The 17,469-nt window shown below is 29.6% G+C and overlaps 4 protein-coding genes across 7 annotated transcripts; 2 read left to right on the top strand and 2 right to left on the bottom strand.

Moving 5' to 3' along the window:
* Nucleotides 1-31: 31 nt before the first annotated feature.
* On the top strand, nucleotides 32-2,286 carry LOC126873098 (high mobility group protein 20A). Its single transcript, XM_050633624.1, has 7 exons — nucleotides 32-267; nucleotides 342-534; nucleotides 620-803; nucleotides 890-1,166; nucleotides 1,242-1,323; nucleotides 1,449-1,664; nucleotides 1,741-2,286. The coding sequence occupies exons 2-7, from the start codon at nucleotides 444-446 to the stop codon at nucleotides 1,875-1,877; spliced, it is 987 nt and encodes a 328-aa protein (XP_050489581.1). The 5' UTR covers nucleotides 32-267; nucleotides 342-443; the 3' UTR covers nucleotides 1,878-2,286.
* On the bottom strand, nucleotides 2,194-9,369 carry LOC126873085 (protein MMS22-like). Of its 3 annotated transcripts, XM_050633596.1 has the most exons (22): nucleotides 9,066-9,369; nucleotides 8,794-8,990; nucleotides 8,628-8,731; nucleotides 6,810-8,541; nucleotides 6,575-6,709; nucleotides 6,352-6,505; nucleotides 6,081-6,266; nucleotides 5,878-5,991; nucleotides 5,619-5,804; nucleotides 5,293-5,540; nucleotides 5,134-5,231; nucleotides 4,887-5,062; nucleotides 4,641-4,799; nucleotides 4,335-4,572; nucleotides 4,039-4,267; nucleotides 3,882-3,978; nucleotides 3,616-3,810; nucleotides 3,369-3,542; nucleotides 2,946-3,299; nucleotides 2,662-2,864; nucleotides 2,405-2,593; nucleotides 2,194-2,341 (listed from the first exon to the last, which is right to left on the bottom strand). In XM_050633596.1, exons 4-22 carry the CDS (start codon nucleotides 7,022-7,024, stop codon nucleotides 2,287-2,289), a joined length of 3,405 nt encoding a protein of 1,134 aa, XP_050489553.1. In that variant the 5' UTR covers nucleotides 7,025-8,541; nucleotides 8,628-8,731; nucleotides 8,794-8,990; nucleotides 9,066-9,369; the 3' UTR covers nucleotides 2,194-2,286. The 3 variants fall into 3 exon arrangements, with proteins under 3 accessions (XP_050489553.1, XP_050489550.1, XP_050489551.1); XM_050633593.1 differs by having other exon boundaries at nucleotides 4,641-5,062; XM_050633594.1 differs by having other exon boundaries at nucleotides 2,662-3,299.
* LOC126873397 (cilia- and flagella-associated protein 221-like) lies at nucleotides 7,379-9,320 on the bottom strand. Its single transcript, XM_050634240.1, has 7 exons — nucleotides 9,066-9,320; nucleotides 8,794-8,990; nucleotides 8,628-8,731; nucleotides 8,382-8,541; nucleotides 8,035-8,294; nucleotides 7,661-7,956; nucleotides 7,379-7,588 (listed from the first exon to the last, which is right to left on the bottom strand). Exons 1-7 carry the CDS (start codon nucleotides 9,318-9,320, stop codon nucleotides 7,379-7,381), a joined length of 1,482 nt encoding a protein of 493 aa, XP_050490197.1.
* Nucleotides 9,370-9,533: 164 nt separating the features above from the next.
* LOC126873086 (serine/threonine-protein phosphatase 6 regulatory ankyrin repeat subunit A-like) lies at nucleotides 9,534-17,354 on the top strand. 2 transcript variants are annotated; one of them, XR_007692298.1, is made up of 15 exons: nucleotides 9,534-9,832; nucleotides 10,234-10,619; nucleotides 10,693-10,885; nucleotides 10,967-11,156; nucleotides 11,244-11,490; nucleotides 11,564-11,678; nucleotides 11,758-12,068; nucleotides 12,149-12,359; nucleotides 12,418-12,944; nucleotides 13,014-13,168; nucleotides 13,242-13,520; nucleotides 13,601-13,836; nucleotides 13,913-14,042; nucleotides 14,120-14,387; nucleotides 14,489-17,354. XR_007692298.1 is itself a non-coding variant. In XM_050633597.1 (14 exons), the coding sequence occupies exons 1-14, from the start codon at nucleotides 9,806-9,808 to the stop codon at nucleotides 14,230-14,232; spliced, it is 3,120 nt and encodes a 1,039-aa protein (XP_050489554.1). In that variant the 5' UTR covers nucleotides 9,534-9,805; the 3' UTR covers nucleotides 14,233-17,354. The 2 variants fall into 2 exon arrangements, 1 of the variants encoding a protein (XP_050489554.1); XM_050633597.1 differs by having other exon boundaries at nucleotides 14,120-17,354.
* Nucleotides 17,355-17,469: the final 115 nt, after the last annotated feature.

The following is a 17,469-nucleotide window of genomic DNA, read 5'->3' as shown; positions in this document are numbered from 1 at the left end:
TCGAATCGTTTTCATGAAAATTTGACTTTAGTGTTTATGCCAACCAAGTTTTAGGATTATGTGTTTTCATCAATATTCTGTTTTTGTCATAAAATATTAATTCCTTCTTAAAAAATATATACAACAAAATAATACGGATCCGAATTTATTATAGTGCTTTCTTCATGTTTCATTGTTATAAACATACTAATATTTGCATCGTTTAACCTAATAAACTGTTATTACACACATTCTTTCGTTACGTCCTTTAAAAATATATTAATTATAGTAAGTATAATATCTCATAATCATTAAATTTATGTCTTCTATAAAGTAATAGTATATTTCATGTAACTTGACAGGTGTTAATGAAATTATAACTTTAAGTTTAATAAAATCAGTCATGTGTCTTGTTTAAAATAAGTAACATATTAAAACGAAGTGAAAACATTTATTATTAAAAAATGAGTGAAAGTGCACTAATTAATGATGTGCCTGAAAGTAATGGTGGATCAGAACAACCCATTTACAATGGAGAAACTGAGGAACATACGAGTATATTTAGACTGATAATCTATTCATTTAAAATAAAAGAACATTTCTTTATATTATTATTTAATTGTAACAATTTATTTGTTAGACAAATCACCTGGAAGCGGAGAAGATAAAACACCTGATTCGATATGTGATAATGGAGTTAAAAAAAATAATACAGCTTCTGCTGTTGCAAGTAATACTACCAATACAACTAATAGAGCTAAAAAGAGGAAGAAAATTCCAAGAGATGCCACTGCCCCTAAGCAACCTTTAACTGGTTATTTCAGGTATAGTTCTTTTGGGTATTCTTTCAGTGTTCTTTCAGTATTCAAAAATGTATAATAAAAATGAAAAATATATTTAATTATAACAGATTTTTAAATGATCGACGAGAAAAAGTAAGGACTGAAAACCCTACTCTATCATTTGCTGAAATCACAAAACTTCTTGCTTCAGAGTGGAGTACTCTACCTGCTGATCAAAAACAGCAATATTTAGATGCAGCAGAGCAGGATAAAGAACGATATAATCGTGAATTTAGTGATTATAAACAGACAGAAGCGTACCGATTATTCAGCGAAAAACAATCTTCAGAAAAACAAGAAAATAAAAAGGAAAGAAATGGAACTGATGTAAATTCAGAGCAAAATGTATAATATTTTTGTCTGAATTATCAACTATGTCTCAATTTACCATATCAATGTTAACATTTAATCTTTTATTAGGATATTCAACAAGATAAAGATAATGACTTCACAGGTTTTGATATACCTATTTTTACAGAGGAATTTTTGGATCATAATAAAGGTACATGATAAATATTTTGATATTTACTCTTCATATGCAAAATAATTAACTTAAAATCGTCATAGATGTTTTAGAAGTATTATAAGTACATAGAAATTTTATTTACATAACTTTTATATGTGTAGCATGTGAAGCTGAATTAAGACAATTAAGGAAAGCTACATCAGATTATGAAGCTCAGAATGCGGTGCTGCAACGACACGTAGACAGTTTGTATGCAGCTGTAAATCGTTTAGAATCTGAAACAAACCAACAACACACGACTAATCAAGCTTTACAGCGTCATTTGGATTCTCTTCGTTCACAATTAGCAAGTTGTTTTGCTTCAGTACCTCTACCAGGTTGAACTTGTATAATAATCTTCTCTACAGGATATGTTTCCCCATACATCTATTACTATGTATTTTTTACTATTAGGTACGAACGAAGGTGCAACATTACAAAATATTGATAATTACGTTGAAAGACTTGAATCGTTACTGACTGGCAATGTCGAACAATCTTTGCGAAACGCTGTACGTAACGCTGTATCTCGCCTTGAATTAATTGGATGACGATCGCCTCCCGGTAGTACAACTACTACATCAATAAAACACCATCGTTCAAGGCACTCACATCGAAAATAAAAAAAGTGATTGTGTTCTTTTCTACATACTTCGTAAAATATAATTTCCTTTTTTAATTGCGTATACTCTATATTATTCATCTATATCATAGATCTTGCGTATAGTTTAATAATAACGGTATATCTTTATATAACAATAATTTTCTATCCAATATGATTTTAAAATTATGCCTTATTTTTTAAATAAATATAATTTATGAGGTATAATTGCATAGAGTTATGTATACAGATGCAATTATTCGTTTGTGTAATTTACATGTACCTAATCAATTCGTAGCATAATAAGGAAGTATCATTATGATACTCTCAGACATTTATTAATAAATTTTTTAAACTTATTAGTGATTTGTCATATTGCTTTTCATAAGATTTCGAAGTTGATTCCAGCAGTATCTGAAAGTGAATCAAAATTCGTGTATAGTTTGCAAAATTAGTCATTTTTCATGGTTTTCTTACCTAAAAGATGCCGCATTTGGGCGTCGATGGATTTCCAAATCATTTAAAGTATATTCAAGTTCTGGTGATAAAAATTGTACCATTTCAGACGATATTGGTAAAATCGAACGTAAAAGTTCGAAAGTATTATGCTGATTTATAATTAGTGACTTTTTAACAGAACTAGATATTATATTATAGAACTTATCCCTGGAATTTTTAATTCTATAAATTATTGTTTAGAAGCAAATATTAAATTAGTGAGAACCAATACTTACTGTAAAGAATTATTCTCTTTGTAATATCTATTTCTAATAATATTATTTATAAAGTCAATAGTCTGTTGTTTATGTGGATGATGGTCATGAACTTTTACATAGCATCCAATAATATATGATGTACAAATTACAATAATGGATTCTACTATATGACATGCATAATTTATTTCATCTTTAAGCAGATTTTGTAAAAGTATCATTACCTGTATTAAAGATATAATAAATGGTAATGGATCTATAATTATATAAAAAATAAAATAATACATATAAATAATAATACATACTAAATAAAAATGTTTATGCATCATATTGTCATTCGAAACATTAAAAAAATTCGTCATCAAAATCTCAAGTATCAAGCGTATATAATCTGCTTTTGCATCTTTAAAGCATTTTAGTAATGAGTCAGATACTTTAAAAGTATTCGCATTAGTAGTTGGTATTATTAAAAATGGCATGTACTGATCAAAAAGATCTCGTATTAATACTTGAAGTGATATATCACTTTTAACATTAAGGGTTTCCATACCCAAAAGTATCATAGAAAACGTCTTCTTTCCCAAATTCTTTAAAAAATTATGTTCCACTGACAATATAGTTTTATTTAGTAATGTTTTGAATATGTTATTTGGTTGATTCTAAAAAGCAATTTAAGTTACTATAATACACACATTCATTAATTACATAGAATAACTGCATATACTTACTTTAGAATATAACATAATAGAAGTACAGAGAATTAATGTTCCAATGCATCTATATATCCATAAAGCCAATTCTGAATCTTTAGTTTCCTCCATAATAGGTAAAAGAATCCATTTTTCTAAATGATTGAAATACAATCTCCATTTTATATCGTACTGGATTCGTTCCTGTTCAGTCTAAAAAACATTAGTAATGAGCATCTCGAATTGCATTCTAATATATATATGAATAATTGTATAAATATATTACTTTCAAAGTGCTTCTTTTCTTCATTGAATGCATTATAAACATTAAAATAGACTCATCGTTATTTTGAAATTCTTGAATATCATTAGATGTTTCAAAAATCTTTTGTATGTCTTCCAATTGTAATATATAATTTTGTAAAACTTTTATTTCATTCCTGTTTGTATCATGACCAATGATGGAACATTTTATCCATGCCTAAAATTCGAATATAATGCAAAAATTGTATTACTCAAAAAATTTATTATTTAATAATCTTATTCACTAACTTGTATAATTATTGTATCAAAATTTTTTATTTCTTTCTTCAGATCTTGAATTGCTTGGTCTTGTTTAAGTATTAATGTCAAATAATGTCTTGTAATTCTGAAATGAGATTTTCATATAATATATTTTGATTATAATATAAATGTTCAATTCTATTACCTTATGTCTTTAACAATTACTGATGATGCAAAGTGCTGAAATAAAGTCGTAGCTGAATGCTTATACTTTTTTGCTGTTGCTGGATTTTTCAATGCTTCCAAAGTAAATAAAACAGCAAGTTTTGAAATATCTTCAAAGTGTACATTAGTAAGAGCAGGATCAAATACAAGTTGTCTAACTCTACTTGCAACATAACACCATAAAGCATCCAGCATCTGTTCTACATCACCTACATATAAATGAATTAAAAAACAGATAACAAATTACAATTTTTATATGATGAAAAAATAACGAACCTGTATTAGAAGTTTTAGCGAGGTAAATGCAGCTTTCGAAAACGTTAATTAACACTTTCATTAACGTTCCTACCATTTTATTTGAACATTCTAATAAATATCGATCTATCCATCCACTAAATAATAAATATTTTCCTAATCCAATGTTGGTGGATGACAAAATCGTACTAAATACATCAATGAAGTTATTCATCATTATACGAGATGTATCATCTTTGCGACAGCATATAATATTCACCTAAAAATTCAATTAAAATAAACAACATAAAATACTAAGTCTACTGAGACCAAGTTATTATACTGTACCGTATTTATATATAAAGATGCTATATTTGCCAAGTTCAGTTTAAGATCATTATATAAAAGAAGAACAGTCAGTTTTCCTTTCCAAATTAAATTATGTTTTTTACCATTCTCATTATTATATTCTTTTGATAACGGTAAAAGATCTAACATTACTGAACACTGTAAAAAGTTAATTATAAATCTGTTGTCTATTTTCACGAACATAAATTTTGGAAGAAGATTATAATAATTGTATTCAGAACTTACAACATTTGTAGTATCAGCAGTAACAGCTAATGTTAAGAATAATGAAAGAAAATTATATAAGCCAGTTGTTGAAAATTCTTCAACTTTACCCTTGGAAAATTTAGAATAAATGCGACCTTTAATTTGATTCCAATGTTTTGTATCGTTGTTATTATAATTTATGCGTAAAAAGGATCCTACAACACGTAATTACGATAAAATTAACATATTTATTAATTCAATTAACTCATATAGAAACAAGACTTACCAAGTAAACGCAAGAACATTCCATAACTTGATTCCTTAATACATTCTGTGTTAGTAATTCTATCTTTTACTTGTTTAAGAAGATCCATAGTAGTTTTCCTAACAAAGAATTCTTTAAATTTATGATAAAAAATTATAAATACATAAAGTATTTACATACTTTTCAACTGACAATGTCCAAGGGCCAGATACTTGTAACAAAAATGGTTCGTCTAATCTTTTATGAAAGCAGTCCCAAAGAAGAGAAATAATTGAAACTTGAGGGTGCCACCAATTAGTAACAATAGTATTTAATAAAGGTATCATAATGCATAACTCTTCATCAATTTCATCTCGTTCACCATCTTTTCCACCTTTAGAAATATATGTTTTCAAAATTCTTTCTACTTGCTCGTAGTTAGGCCTGATCTTTAAAAAAATAAATAAATAGTTAACTTTGATGAACACATGGAGATTTGAAAAATAAAAAAATTAAAATATAATTACCCTTGAACATTTAGATCCTAAGTATATTCCATCACTATTGTATCCATATAAAAGTGAAAGATGATGAACAATCCATAAGCAGAATAGCTCAGAATTTTTGCAAAGTGTTAGAAAGTCTTTATTGTTATTAGATACATTTCTGTTCAATAATCTATTGATGCATTCATTAATATACTCCCAAAAAGACTATAAATATAAAAACAAGCAATATAAAAACAAATAAATATAAAACATCCATAAAAAATTAGATATGCAATACCTTTGATTTCATTCTATCTGATAAACTATCAATAAATATCTGAAGCATAAGCCATAATTCACGAATACAAGTACAATTATATGGAGTTTTCTGTTGTATTTGTGTCAAAGGCATCTAGAATGTATTGCAAAGAAAACACAGATGTAAAAGGTATATTCAAATATTTAATCATAATATTTTATAAAAAAACAGTATACTTTTACCGTCTCAAATATTTTTAATGAAATATAAATTAGATCATTAATAATCATTGCTTGAACATTTTCAAATTCATCCAAATGGTTTTCGATTGAATACTGGCTATATATATGTTTTGTATACATTAATGAGATAAAGAACCACCTTAATTCAATGTGCATATGATACATATGATATTCTAGTTGTGTACACTATAATATGTGAAGCATAAAATTATGATATTAAATATCATTATATTTAAATACAATATTGTGTATATTATTCTTATCTACAAACCTGATTGCCTAATTTAGAGGGTGCATAATGGAATGTTGTATCAGGAATATTATGTATTCTTTCTAGGAAATGTTTTATTATAACGAATAATTCATTAAATTCTTCTTCAATATTTTCATTTATAACTTGCAATGATTGATAATTCCCTTTAATACTACAGATTTATATTCTTAGTATACATAACAAACAAACAAAAATAGCTTTACAGAATAAATTATCTTACCTATTTAGATATATTCGAATATATAGAATAAATTCTGATATTATACATCTTACATAATAAAAATCTATATCATCTGCCTTTGAACTTAAAACTTGATTATAAGTCTCATGCCTACTGAGTATTTTTAATTGCATACTGTTGAAACATAAACATAAATGTTGAAACAATAAGTATAATGAAATATTTTTATAATAAAATAGAACAATTCGTGCAATCATACAAAAATGCTTCTTACTTCATGCATTTGTTAAAATGTTTTAGATCTAACAATGCTGTTGTAAAAGGCACAGTATAATTAAAAAGTTGTATATTTTTTTCTGATGAGAGACATTCATCTTGTGGATACAAAACTTTCTCCACTTCTCCTCGTGAGAATAAACCATTTTTATCTAATTCCCAATCATTAAGATTCACTTTTCCATTACAGTTGAAAGTTAAACAAAAATCCATGTGTACAGTGTTATTGAAAAAGGTATAAATTATTCAATGCAAATGTGTGCACAAATTGAAACACATATTTTTATATTTAAATCTGAGATCTAATACATAAAATACAGAGTTACATTAAGAATATTATGCACAACTTTTGCAAATTTTCTCTGTCAGATCTCAACCACGAGCAGACGCTTTTTCCTAAGTTTTGGCGGCATTTGTAACAGTGCCACCTAGATATAAATCATATGATGACGCGCGTAACTTTGAAACAAATATTTGCAATGATCATTTTATAGTAAATTACAAATTTAAATAACAATGTTAAACTTTCAGTCAAGGCTCGCAATAAATCGTATAACGCTCTGTTTCTCAAGCTTTCAAAGTAAGTGAATAATTTTTTACAAATGGTTCTTCAAATTTGCTAATTAATTCGGGCGTTATGTTTTGCAATTTTGAAAGTGCCTTTATTAATCGATTCCTTAACACAATTTTACGAGCCACTTGAAGAAAAGGGAGAATTTTGTAATAGTGAAAAAATGGCTCTTCTTTCCGAGACGACGTTGGGATTGAACTTGGATACTGAGAAAAAAGGTTTGTTATAAAGAGTTCTTTTTTTAAGATAAATAATTTATAATTAAGATATATGTGTACAGTTTGAGAAACCCTTAAAATTCTTTGCCTTCTCTCTTTAGTCTTTTTTTGTTCGAAGATACATTTTTCTGAGGTCATTATTAAATCTTTATAGTCATTCCAAGCTTGTTCTTGCTGTGTTTTAATTTCAACAATTTGATTTTTACTAACATTGGATGTTCCATAATTTACTTTCACCTTATGATGATATTTCACTTGTTCATTTTCTCGATAGCGATTTTCTACTTTTACCAAAAATTCTTTCAGTTTTTGCACTTTTTGCTCCATAGTTTGAAATAAAAATACACCCAACGGTCCTGACAAATAAATAATTTACTTCTTATATATATTTTACATGTAAGCCTATATATATATATATATATATAAAATCTAACCCTTTAATTCATATTCGTTAAATAATTTTCGAATTTTCAAATTTAAAATACAGTTGACAGCGTGCAATGTGTAAAGGGGAAAATAACATTGTTTTAATAAAAGTTTTTCGGAACTTGTGAATTTCATAGTAGATTCTTTTAAATATTTCGGTTTATTTTTCTTTACGGAAATTGGTTTTGCTCCTTTGCAAAAAGTTGTGCTAATATTTTTCTGCTGTATTTTGTTTTCCATTTTTGCATCGATGGTCTCCAATTTTTCTCTAATCATTCAGTAATGTTTTCAAATTATATTTATTTGTATTATTTTTCCTTTCTTAATAAGAAATTGTGTCTATAAGTATTCTCACCGTAAAAGACCTGGTCGAGTATAGGCATAGAAATTTATAATATGTGGACTTTTGCATAGATCAGATATGAATATTCGAATTTCAAAATTCATACTTATATATCTAAGAGGCCTATAAATAATCGCAATTATTGCAGGATTCTGCTTTGATTTTATGTGACCTAGAACATGAATAACACAATTTTATAATCTTAATTATTATTCTATGACATCCTATGTGTTATATAAGTAAATAGGTATACCCTACCCCAACGAGGATAAACGTCGACACACGATCCTCCGTTAAATGGTATAATAGTGAAAGAAAAATCTTTCTCTGCGTGGGAATGTATTGGTATTTTGTAGCAAACCCTTTAACAATAAATAATTAGATTCATGCTATATATCAAACAATGATCGAGGAAGTAGCTTACGTTCGACCAAGTGGTACATGTCCAAAATTCACAATAGTGGGAAAGGAAAATTTGGTCGTCATTTCCGCGTAGATTTTTATTTGCGTTGTTTGATCATTGTAATAAAGTATTTTTAAAGTGTCATTATAATCTCTATTTTCATCAGGTATAAATAAAATATTCATTTTGAAAACAGATCCAGGATTGAGCCATGTTCTCTATACAATATATACAATTTAATTTCATATAAAACATAAAAAATTAAAGAAAGAATTTCAATCCTTTTTATTCACCTGATAAATATCTTTAAACCTGAAATAATGAGTTTCCAATGGTAAAAATCGAATGGGACACGGTTTAACAAAAAAGTTCGTAATTTCTACTGTTTTCTCTTGAACTTTAAAATTTCCGAAATCAAAATTAAATTTCAATTTCGAAGGTACTACGCTTAATATACCATTATTTGATTCTTCTTCGAATTTATGTATATTTTTTTTTTTGGTTTTATCTATACAGTATTGTGTTTGGTCAAATATATCCATATCCATTTCAGCGTAGAAAACTGGTATTATAATAATATTATTTGACCAGAGAAATCTGTTATGTGAAATGCAACAGGAAACAGCTGAAAGATAAGCATATATTATTTCGTGTAACTTGAGGTAAATAATTTAATTTTCGCGCGAGTGTGTCATTCACATTTCCATCTGTTTACAAAGCTTCTGATAATTTGACAGAACAAAGATAGAGTGCACTATGAGAAGATAGCTATAACTGTTTATATTTGAAGATAGAATTATTATGGATATTTTCGTAATTTTTTCATATACATGATACCGCTGTTTATTTGAAGAACAGTTGGTTCCACGATACGCTTATAATAAATTGTCGATTGCAAAAAGGAAGTAACATCTCTAACGATACTTGTGAAGTATGACTCACACTACTATGTCAGTTTTTTACAGTTCTACAACTATGTTTTTATAAATACTTCCGTGTTTGTATAAACTGAAACAATTTACTATATATAATCATGAACGTACAGGAATTGCGTGATGGGGTATGTCTTTCTCTATTCCTTTAAATAAATGCATTTTGCTAAACAGTTCTCGAATAGATAAATTGCAAAGTTGGAGGTTATACTCATGTGTCAAACATCCGATTTGTTTCTAAATCTTTGCAATATAATAATTTTGTTAGCATTTTATTTCTCCACATTATCACGTAACTCGAACTTTAGGAACTTTAAGTTAGTATAAATTTATTGCATCATTGCATATTATAAAATTTTTGTATAGTAATTACTTTCTGGTTATTTCTTATTAAGCTTTTTAGTTTCACCTATTTGTATTATTTTTTAGAATGTAAGGGTACTGATATTATATTCTACAAATATGATTAAAGTTATAAAAGATATATGATTTAAATATGTTTTGGAATAAAATATTGGTATCTTTGCAGTCTCCTTTGTTACAAGCTATATTTTTTGGAGATGTAGACGAAGTTCGAGCATTGTTATCAAGAAAGGAAGATCCAAATTGGCAGGATAGGGAACAAAGATCTCTTTTGCATGCAGCTGCATATAGGGGAGATCCAGCGATTGTAGAAGCACTTTTGTTAAATGGAGCTGTAGTAAATGCTAAAGATAAGAAATGGTTAACTCCTTTGTATAGAGCTTGTTGCTCAGGGAATCCCAATGTAGTAGAAGTTTTATTAAGCCACAAGGCAGATGTTAATATCAGGGATCGTAGTTGGCAAACTCCTTTACATGTAGCAGCAGCAAATAATGCAGTTCAATGTGTTGAGCTGATAGTGCCACATTTAATGAACATTAACGTAGCAGACAGGTTTGTATTTTTAATATTCCCTGATTAATTTATTTGAGTAGAAATTAATCATGTACGCTATAAACATTTACAGAGGTGGTAGAACAAGTTTGCATCATGCAGCTTACAATGGACATTTGGAAATGACAGAATATTTGGCTCAAATTGGTTGTGTAATAAATGCTTCTGATAGGCAAGATCGCAGGGCCTTACATTTTGCAGCATACATGGGTCATGATGGAATAGTGAGGGCACTTATAGCAAAAGGAGCAGATGTAGATGTTAAAGTAATATAAATTTTTTAACATTTTTCATTCTTGTTATTTATGTTATAAAATGTTATTTATATCTACTTGTATATTGTGAAGGATCGAGATTTGTATACTCCGTTACATGCAGCTGCAGCATCTGGCAATGTAGAATGCATGCACACATTAATTAAGTCTGGGGCAGATATTGAAGCAAAAAATGTGTATGGAAATACTCCTTTACATATTGCATGTTTAAATGGTCATGCTGATGCAGTTACAGAATTAATTGCCAATGCAGCAAACGTTGGTGAGATGATCTTAAAATTTGTTGAAAAAATTTTGTTTGCAATTTTTATTGATGATTCTTGATGATAGATGATGATTCTTTTAATAGAAGCTGTAAATTATCGGGGACAAACGCCGTTACACGTTGCTGCTGCTAGCACTCATGGTGTTCACTGTTTAGAAGTACTTTTGAAAGCTGGTTTGAGAATAAATGTTCAATCAGAAGATGGGCGTACACCTCTACATATGACTGCAATCCATGGTAGATTTACTCGATCAAAAAGCTTACTTGATGTTGGAGCATTGCCAGACACTAAAGATAAAAATGGAAATACCGCTTTACACGTCGCCGCTTGGTATATTACAATAACAACTTTATTTTATTCAATGATCTTTTTTCAATATCTATCTGAATCCCAACTCATGTAGGTTTGGCCATGAATGTTTAACAACAACTTTATTGGAGTATGGTGCATCCCCAGCAGCACGCAATGCTGAACAGCGTACCGCATTGCATCTTAGTTGCTTGGCAGGTCATATCGAGGTAACGTGTTTATATATGTATATATTTACATTTATATACTAACATTTCTGTTAAATTAATTTTTTAATGACATTTACAGGTCTGTAGAAAACTATTACAAGTTGATAGCCGACGTATAGATTCAAGAGATATTCGTGGTAGAACACCACTACATTTAGCAGCATTCAAGGGATCTGTTGACTGTTTAGATTTATTGTTATCCAATGGAGCTAATTTTCGATTAACTGATAATTATAGCAGGTTAGCACTTCATCATGCTGCTAGTCAAGGTCATTATCTTTGTGTTTTTACTTTGGTTGGATTTGGAAGTGATTCTAATGCACAAGACGTAGACGGTGCAACTCCTTTGCATTTAGCTGCAGCATCAAATCCCAGAGATTCTGGTGCTCAGTAAGTATTAGATTATTTATGTGTAGTTTACTCTGTACAAGAATTTCTCTAAAAATTTAATTTATATTATCTCTACTTAGATGCGTACAGTATTTATTAAAGCACAGAGCAGATCCGCGTTTGTGCGATAAACGAGGCTTTACTGCTATTCATTACGCTGTAGCTGGAGGAAATCAGCCAGCTTTAGTAGCTTTATTAGAAGCTTGTCCACAAGGGAATCTAATAGCGTCATCTAATTCTACAGGAAAGTCAGAACCTCCATTACCTGCATTAACACCCTTACATCTTGCTGTAAGTCTAAAGAAATTAATAGTTCAGTAACTGAAGATATAATTATTTACATTTATAGGCATACCATGGACATATTGAAATTTTAAGCTTACTACTACCATTATTTCCCAATACTAACATTAAAGAAGATACTGGTAAAACGCCACTGGATCTAGCTGCCTATAAAGGACACCAAACATGCGTTCAACTTTTATGCGTGTTTTATGGAGCTTGCGTATGGGTCCAAGATTCTATTACAAGGCGTACTCCAGTACATTGCGCAGCAGCAGCAGGTCATGTTAATTGTCTAGAACTTCTATTGGAGAATGCAGGAGATTCAAATGTAGTTAATTGTTACGATATTAAGCAGCGAACTCCTTTAACACTAGCAGTGGCAAATAGCAATCCAGAATGCGCCCAGTTACTTTTAAAATACAAAGCTGATTGTAATTTACTAGACATAAACAAGCATACACCATTATTTCGAGCAGTGGTTAAGGAACGTGATCATCAGTTAGTGGAACTATTATTATCACATGGTGCACAAGTAGCGATACAAGACACAAATGGTAAAACGCCATTACATTTAGCCGCCGCATGTGGAAGGTTGGTTCCTTTTATCTAATTAAAAGATTTGTCAGTATTTTTATATACTCAAAATTTATTTTTTTGTAGAGTAAAAGCATTGGCTTCTCTTGTCAAAGCTAATCCTGCTGCTGCCACTTTAAAAGATGATCAAGGATGTACAGTCCTTCATTGGGCCTGTTACAATGGAAACTCGAATTGTGTGGAATATCTGTTAGAACAAAATGTAATTGACTCATTAGAGGGTAGGTATTTTCTCGATGTTAGGTAAACGAGTATTCTTGGTTTTGAATCTAAATTATTTTGTTTTATAAACAGGCAGTCCATTTTCGGCTGTTCATTGTGCAGTTTATCAGGGATCAGCACATTGTTTAGAATTATTAATAAATAAATTTGGGGGAAAGACTGTCGCTGCTCCGAGAGATGTTCCAGGTGGTCGGTTGCCTTTGCATATTGCAGCTAGTTCAGGATCTGTAGAATGTGCAAAACTGATTTTAAGTTCTGTTGGACCTGAATTAGCTGGGCTCGAAACTCCAGATTATTCAGGTCGAACGCCACTACTTTGTGCTGCTATTACGGGTCAATGTGCTGCTATTGGTATATTTTATTTAATTATGTAAATATTTGGTACTTATTTGGTGTTTCTTTTTCATATTCATAATTATTTCTATTGATAGAATTATTGCTTGAATGGAAAGCTGATGTGCGTGCTGTTGATTGTAACAAAAACACAGCTCTTCACTTAGCTTGTCAAAGACGACATTCTGTTGCTGCTTCACTCTTACTAAATTTAATCAATTCACTTAATGCTAATGGTGAAAATACATCACAGCAACAACAAAGCATTATTAACATGGCCAATAAGCAGCGAAGAACACCATTACATCTAGCAGCAAGAAACGGCCTCGTAACGGTAAGGAAATGACTCATTGTATTTAAGTAATTGTTTTAGAATTGTAAGAACACTCATAGGAATTTATTTTCCATAGGTAACACGACGTTTATTGCAATCGGGTGCAAGTGTCGTTGCTGTCGATGCAGAAGGACTCACACCTGCATTAGCTTGTGCTCCGAATCCGGCTGTAGCACGATGTTTAGCCACCATTCTTGCTGCACATGGTGCGTATATTAATCTTCCTAATCCTAAATTTTTAGTCCAGGATTTGTCATAAGTTATTAGTCAATCATTACCATAGGTCAAAATTGGGAAGCTACACAACATTCACCGTCAATTCAACAAACATCAGAAGTATATTTAAATGGCAGAAGTGGTGATTCACAACACAGTTCAGATTCGGAGTTTTACTGACAGCAGGCATCACGCTTAGATCATCAAGCGTTTCAAAATTTAAACGTCGATTCAATGCACGGAAATATTGATGCAGCAAGATTAATTTGGACAAGCTGTTGGTTGTTTTCAATTTTGACATAATGCTTCTATATGTAAGAGAGCCAATTTATCAGGTATGGGAAATCAGTCCTTAACAATCGTTCATCTGCAATTGTCAACCTCTTAACAAGTAATAATGACAATACCCCCATTTTTACTATTAACATTTCGATAGAATTGCGAACTGCCAAGAGGAGTATGATAATATGTATTTAAACAATGGGTAAGAGAGCAATAATATTAGGCTTAAAAGTTTATATTATTCAGTAAGTATAACTAGATATCTTACATCAATCCTAGGACACCTAAGGTGTTAAAAGATATAAAATCAGTCCAAAAGCGGGTCATTTTCTGTCTATATAAAAAAGGAGCGATGAATCCTGTTTTTCTTGTTTTATTCATTAAAAGACACACTTATTTACACTTTGAGCAAATGATCGAATTTAGCTATTTTCAATAATACCTTTTGTTCTTTGCAACTATCTTGTTGCAACACATGAAATTTTTATAATATTTTTTATAATATTTCGATTCTATGGTCTTTATATAAACTACGAATAAACCAGTTCAGATAACATGACATAATAATAAACACATGAGCTGTCACTGACATCGAAACACATGTAACTACCTCTTAAGATTTATATGTAATTTATAATAGTGTTACATACAGCTTGAGAGTAAATTTTGTCACTGGTCAATTAGTTATAACACAAATACACTCAAGAGAAATTAGATTACTGGCCTCTTAGAAAAAATTTGTTGTAGGAAAAGTTAAAGTTTTGTTAAAGAGTGTTAAAGAAAAGTTAAAGAGTCTTGTGGACATTTTCTGACACTCCCATAGGTGTCTTAGGGTTAAGGGAATATACATACCTTTATTTTTGCTTCAATGTCATAATTGCATGCACATATATGCTCCTGACACTGTGGTCAATGCGTAAATGTGTCTGGTACAAAAAATGGTTTGTAGATGAAACATAGATATTCATATAGTGAATTGCTGACGTAATTGATACCTCATTAAAAAAAAAGACACGATAATGCTTGCATTATCGATTTTATTGTAATGTAAGGATGCTCCATAGACTCGTAAATTTAATTCCTAAAATAAATTCCTGTGACCCGCCAGCTTACTGCTGTTACTTGCATATTTTTAATAATCAGCGATATTTATAATATAATAAAGCTTTCTCTATTTTGCAATGTAATCAATTTTTCATCAATTAGGAAAAGTACAAATTGTATGAATAAAAAATGTCGTAGTTTTTTAAATATGATCATGCTATCATGTTTGAAATTTAGTTAGCATAAAGGAAAAAGAAGTCTATATATTTTTGTTTACTTTACATTGAGTCAACACTGTACAATGATTTAATTAATGTTGTCCATTGGAATCGTAATAGTCATTTTAATAGAGGATGTAGCAAGGCAGTTTTTATTATTTTACTTATTGAGACGAGTCTTAAGTGGACCATATAAAGGACATTAACCAATGAATGCATAGTCGATTAATTAACTGTATGAACATTTACAGTTTATAAATTTATTATCTATAGAGAAGTAGATAAATTACTAGTGACATGCTCTCTATATCTTATGGAGGAAAGAATATTAGGTTATTGATATAAGATAAATATTGCACAGAATCTTTGCATTTATTATTTTTAATAAGTTTATCTAAGGTCTTCCATTTGTAGTACCTTTATTTAAACTGTGAAGCGATATATCGATATAAGCGGATTCCGTTTCTCGAATTTTTCAGTTTGGAATTTTAAGATTAGGTACGTTATACAAGCGTTTGATGTTTTTTTGTAGAAATATGTATATGTTTATAAAGAGAAATCAGCTCAACTAATAATTCAATTGCGTTCAATTGCATTTTATCGTATAAAGCGCGAGCGTTTTTAATTAACAAAAAGAACTAGTACGAAAGTAATAAACAGTACCGTATTATAAATGTCCTGTTGTAAATACAAAAAACGGACTTACATTGCCTGACAAAATTTTTAATATAATAGTACAGATTAACAAAAAGAGAAGAAAAGTTTAGATATTTTCTTAGATATTTGTAGTAAAAGCCTAAACTGCCTAAACACATTGACACACGGAAATATGAAAGTAGAGCTTGTAAAAGATGACATAAGTAGTTACGGTGAAGCATCATTAACGATCCAAATGATTGATCGAGACCATGATTGAACTATCAATTAACAAAAATCGAATGATTTCTTTTATGTGTACATCGATATATAGGGTGTCTCAGTATTCATGACACTGGTAATGTATTAAAATTTATATTGTAAAATGTATATAATTTGCAGTTCATAATACTGAAACTTTATTAGAGATAAAAATGTAAAAATTTAATTAATTTAATTTAAAAAGATGTAGCAATTTTATTCTACATTTTCAGTTAATTTTTACATACATCAGTACCTTGCTGATTGTATCATGATTATTAAGACACCCTGTATGTATGCACTGTTAATTTTGTACTTAAGAATTCCCGTAATATTTGCATTTATCACTATCAATATTGTAACAAAAAATAGAGGCGCAACAGATAATGCTGTGTCCATTTCGACCGATCAAAGAGTTTTCAAATCATATCGTGCACGGAATATGTATGTATTTTTATTGTATATATATATATCGATTGCGATGATTGTTTAAACAGGTGAATGTCCAAGTGTGCGTGATACCACAGACGAGTACTTGTACCAATGCGGTGGTACGAAAATGTGGAAAACTTAGGGTGAAATAGTCAATCCAGTTTGTACGTCGTCTTTTGCGAGTCACGCAAAGATCAAATAATACGTTATTTTTCTCTTGAAAAATGTGAAAAATCATGTGCGTTGTACATATTGACAAATATTTTTTAATACATTAATCGGTATGTATATTATGAATTCTGGGAATTTCATACCGTAATATTATATTAAAATTGTGCTACAATTAAACGACTGTCTCTGATATCGTGCATTCTGTATTACGCGATCATTTGTAATCAATAAACGACATTATGTTTTATTTTTATACAATTTTCTTTTCATTTTGTAGATCCACGTCTTTTCTGTTCTCTCTGCAATATAAAAGTTCAATATTTCAAACATCTTCAGCTTTATAAAAATCCATCTTATATATTATTGTTTCTTT

This window comes from Bombus huntii, chromosome 14, assembly GCF_024542735.1.
Source record: "Bombus huntii isolate Logan2020A chromosome 14, iyBomHunt1.1, whole genome shotgun sequence".
Lineage (NCBI taxonomy): Eukaryota > Metazoa > Arthropoda > Insecta > Hymenoptera > Apidae > Bombus > Bombus huntii.
Note: the sequence above shows the minus strand (reverse complement) of the source record. Positions and strands in the feature narration are given on the sequence as shown.

What these genes read in the sequence shown, in the direction of transcription:
- LOC126873098 (XM_050633624.1), top strand. Translation starts at nt 444, where the DNA reads ATGAGTGAAAGTGCACTAATTAATGATGTGCCTGAAAGTAATGGTGGA. An exon ending in CCTTTAACTGGTTATTTCAG is followed by an intron (nt 804 to 889) that starts GTATAGTTCTTT and finishes TAATTATAACAG; the next exon opens with ATTTTTAAATGATCGACGAG. An exon ending in TGCTTCAGTACCTCTACCAG is followed by an intron (nt 1,665 to 1,740) that starts GTTGAACTTGTA and finishes TTTTACTATTAG; the next exon opens with GTACGAACGAAGGTGCAACA.
- LOC126873085 (XM_050633593.1), bottom strand. Translation starts at nt 7,024, where the DNA reads ATGGATTTTTGTTTAACTTTCAACTGTAATGGAAAAGTGAATCTTAAT. An exon ending in CATTAAAAATATTTGAGACG is followed by an intron (nt 5,992 to 6,080) that starts GTAAAAGTATAC and finishes AATACATTCTAG; the next exon opens with ATGCCTTTGACACAAATACA. An exon ending in GTAATTGTTAAAGACATAAG is followed by an intron (nt 3,979 to 4,038) that starts GTAATAGAATTG and finishes ATCTCATTTCAG; the next exon opens with AATTACAAGACATTATTTGA.
- LOC126873397 (XM_050634240.1), bottom strand. Translation starts at nt 9,320, where the DNA reads ATGGATATGGATATATTTGACCAAACACAATACTGTATAGATAAAACC. An exon ending in CGACGTTTATCCTCGTTGGG is followed by an intron (nt 8,542 to 8,627) that starts GTAGGGTATACC and finishes TTCATGTTCTAG; the next exon opens with GTCACATAAAATCAAAGCAG. An exon ending in TAACGAATATGAATTAAAGG is followed by an intron (nt 7,957 to 8,034) that starts GTTAGATTTTAT and finishes TTTATTTGTCAG; the next exon opens with GACCGTTGGGTGTATTTTTA.
- LOC126873086 (XM_050633597.1), top strand. Translation starts at nt 9,806, where the DNA reads ATGAACGTACAGGAATTGCGTGATGGG. An exon ending in GAGCAGATGTAGATGTTAAA is followed by an intron (nt 10,886 to 10,966) that starts GTAATATAAATT and finishes TATATTGTGAAG; the next exon opens with GATCGAGATTTGTATACTCC. An exon ending in GCTTTACACGTCGCCGCTTG is followed by an intron (nt 11,491 to 11,563) that starts GTATATTACAAT and finishes CAACTCATGTAG; the next exon opens with GTTTGGCCATGAATGTTTAA.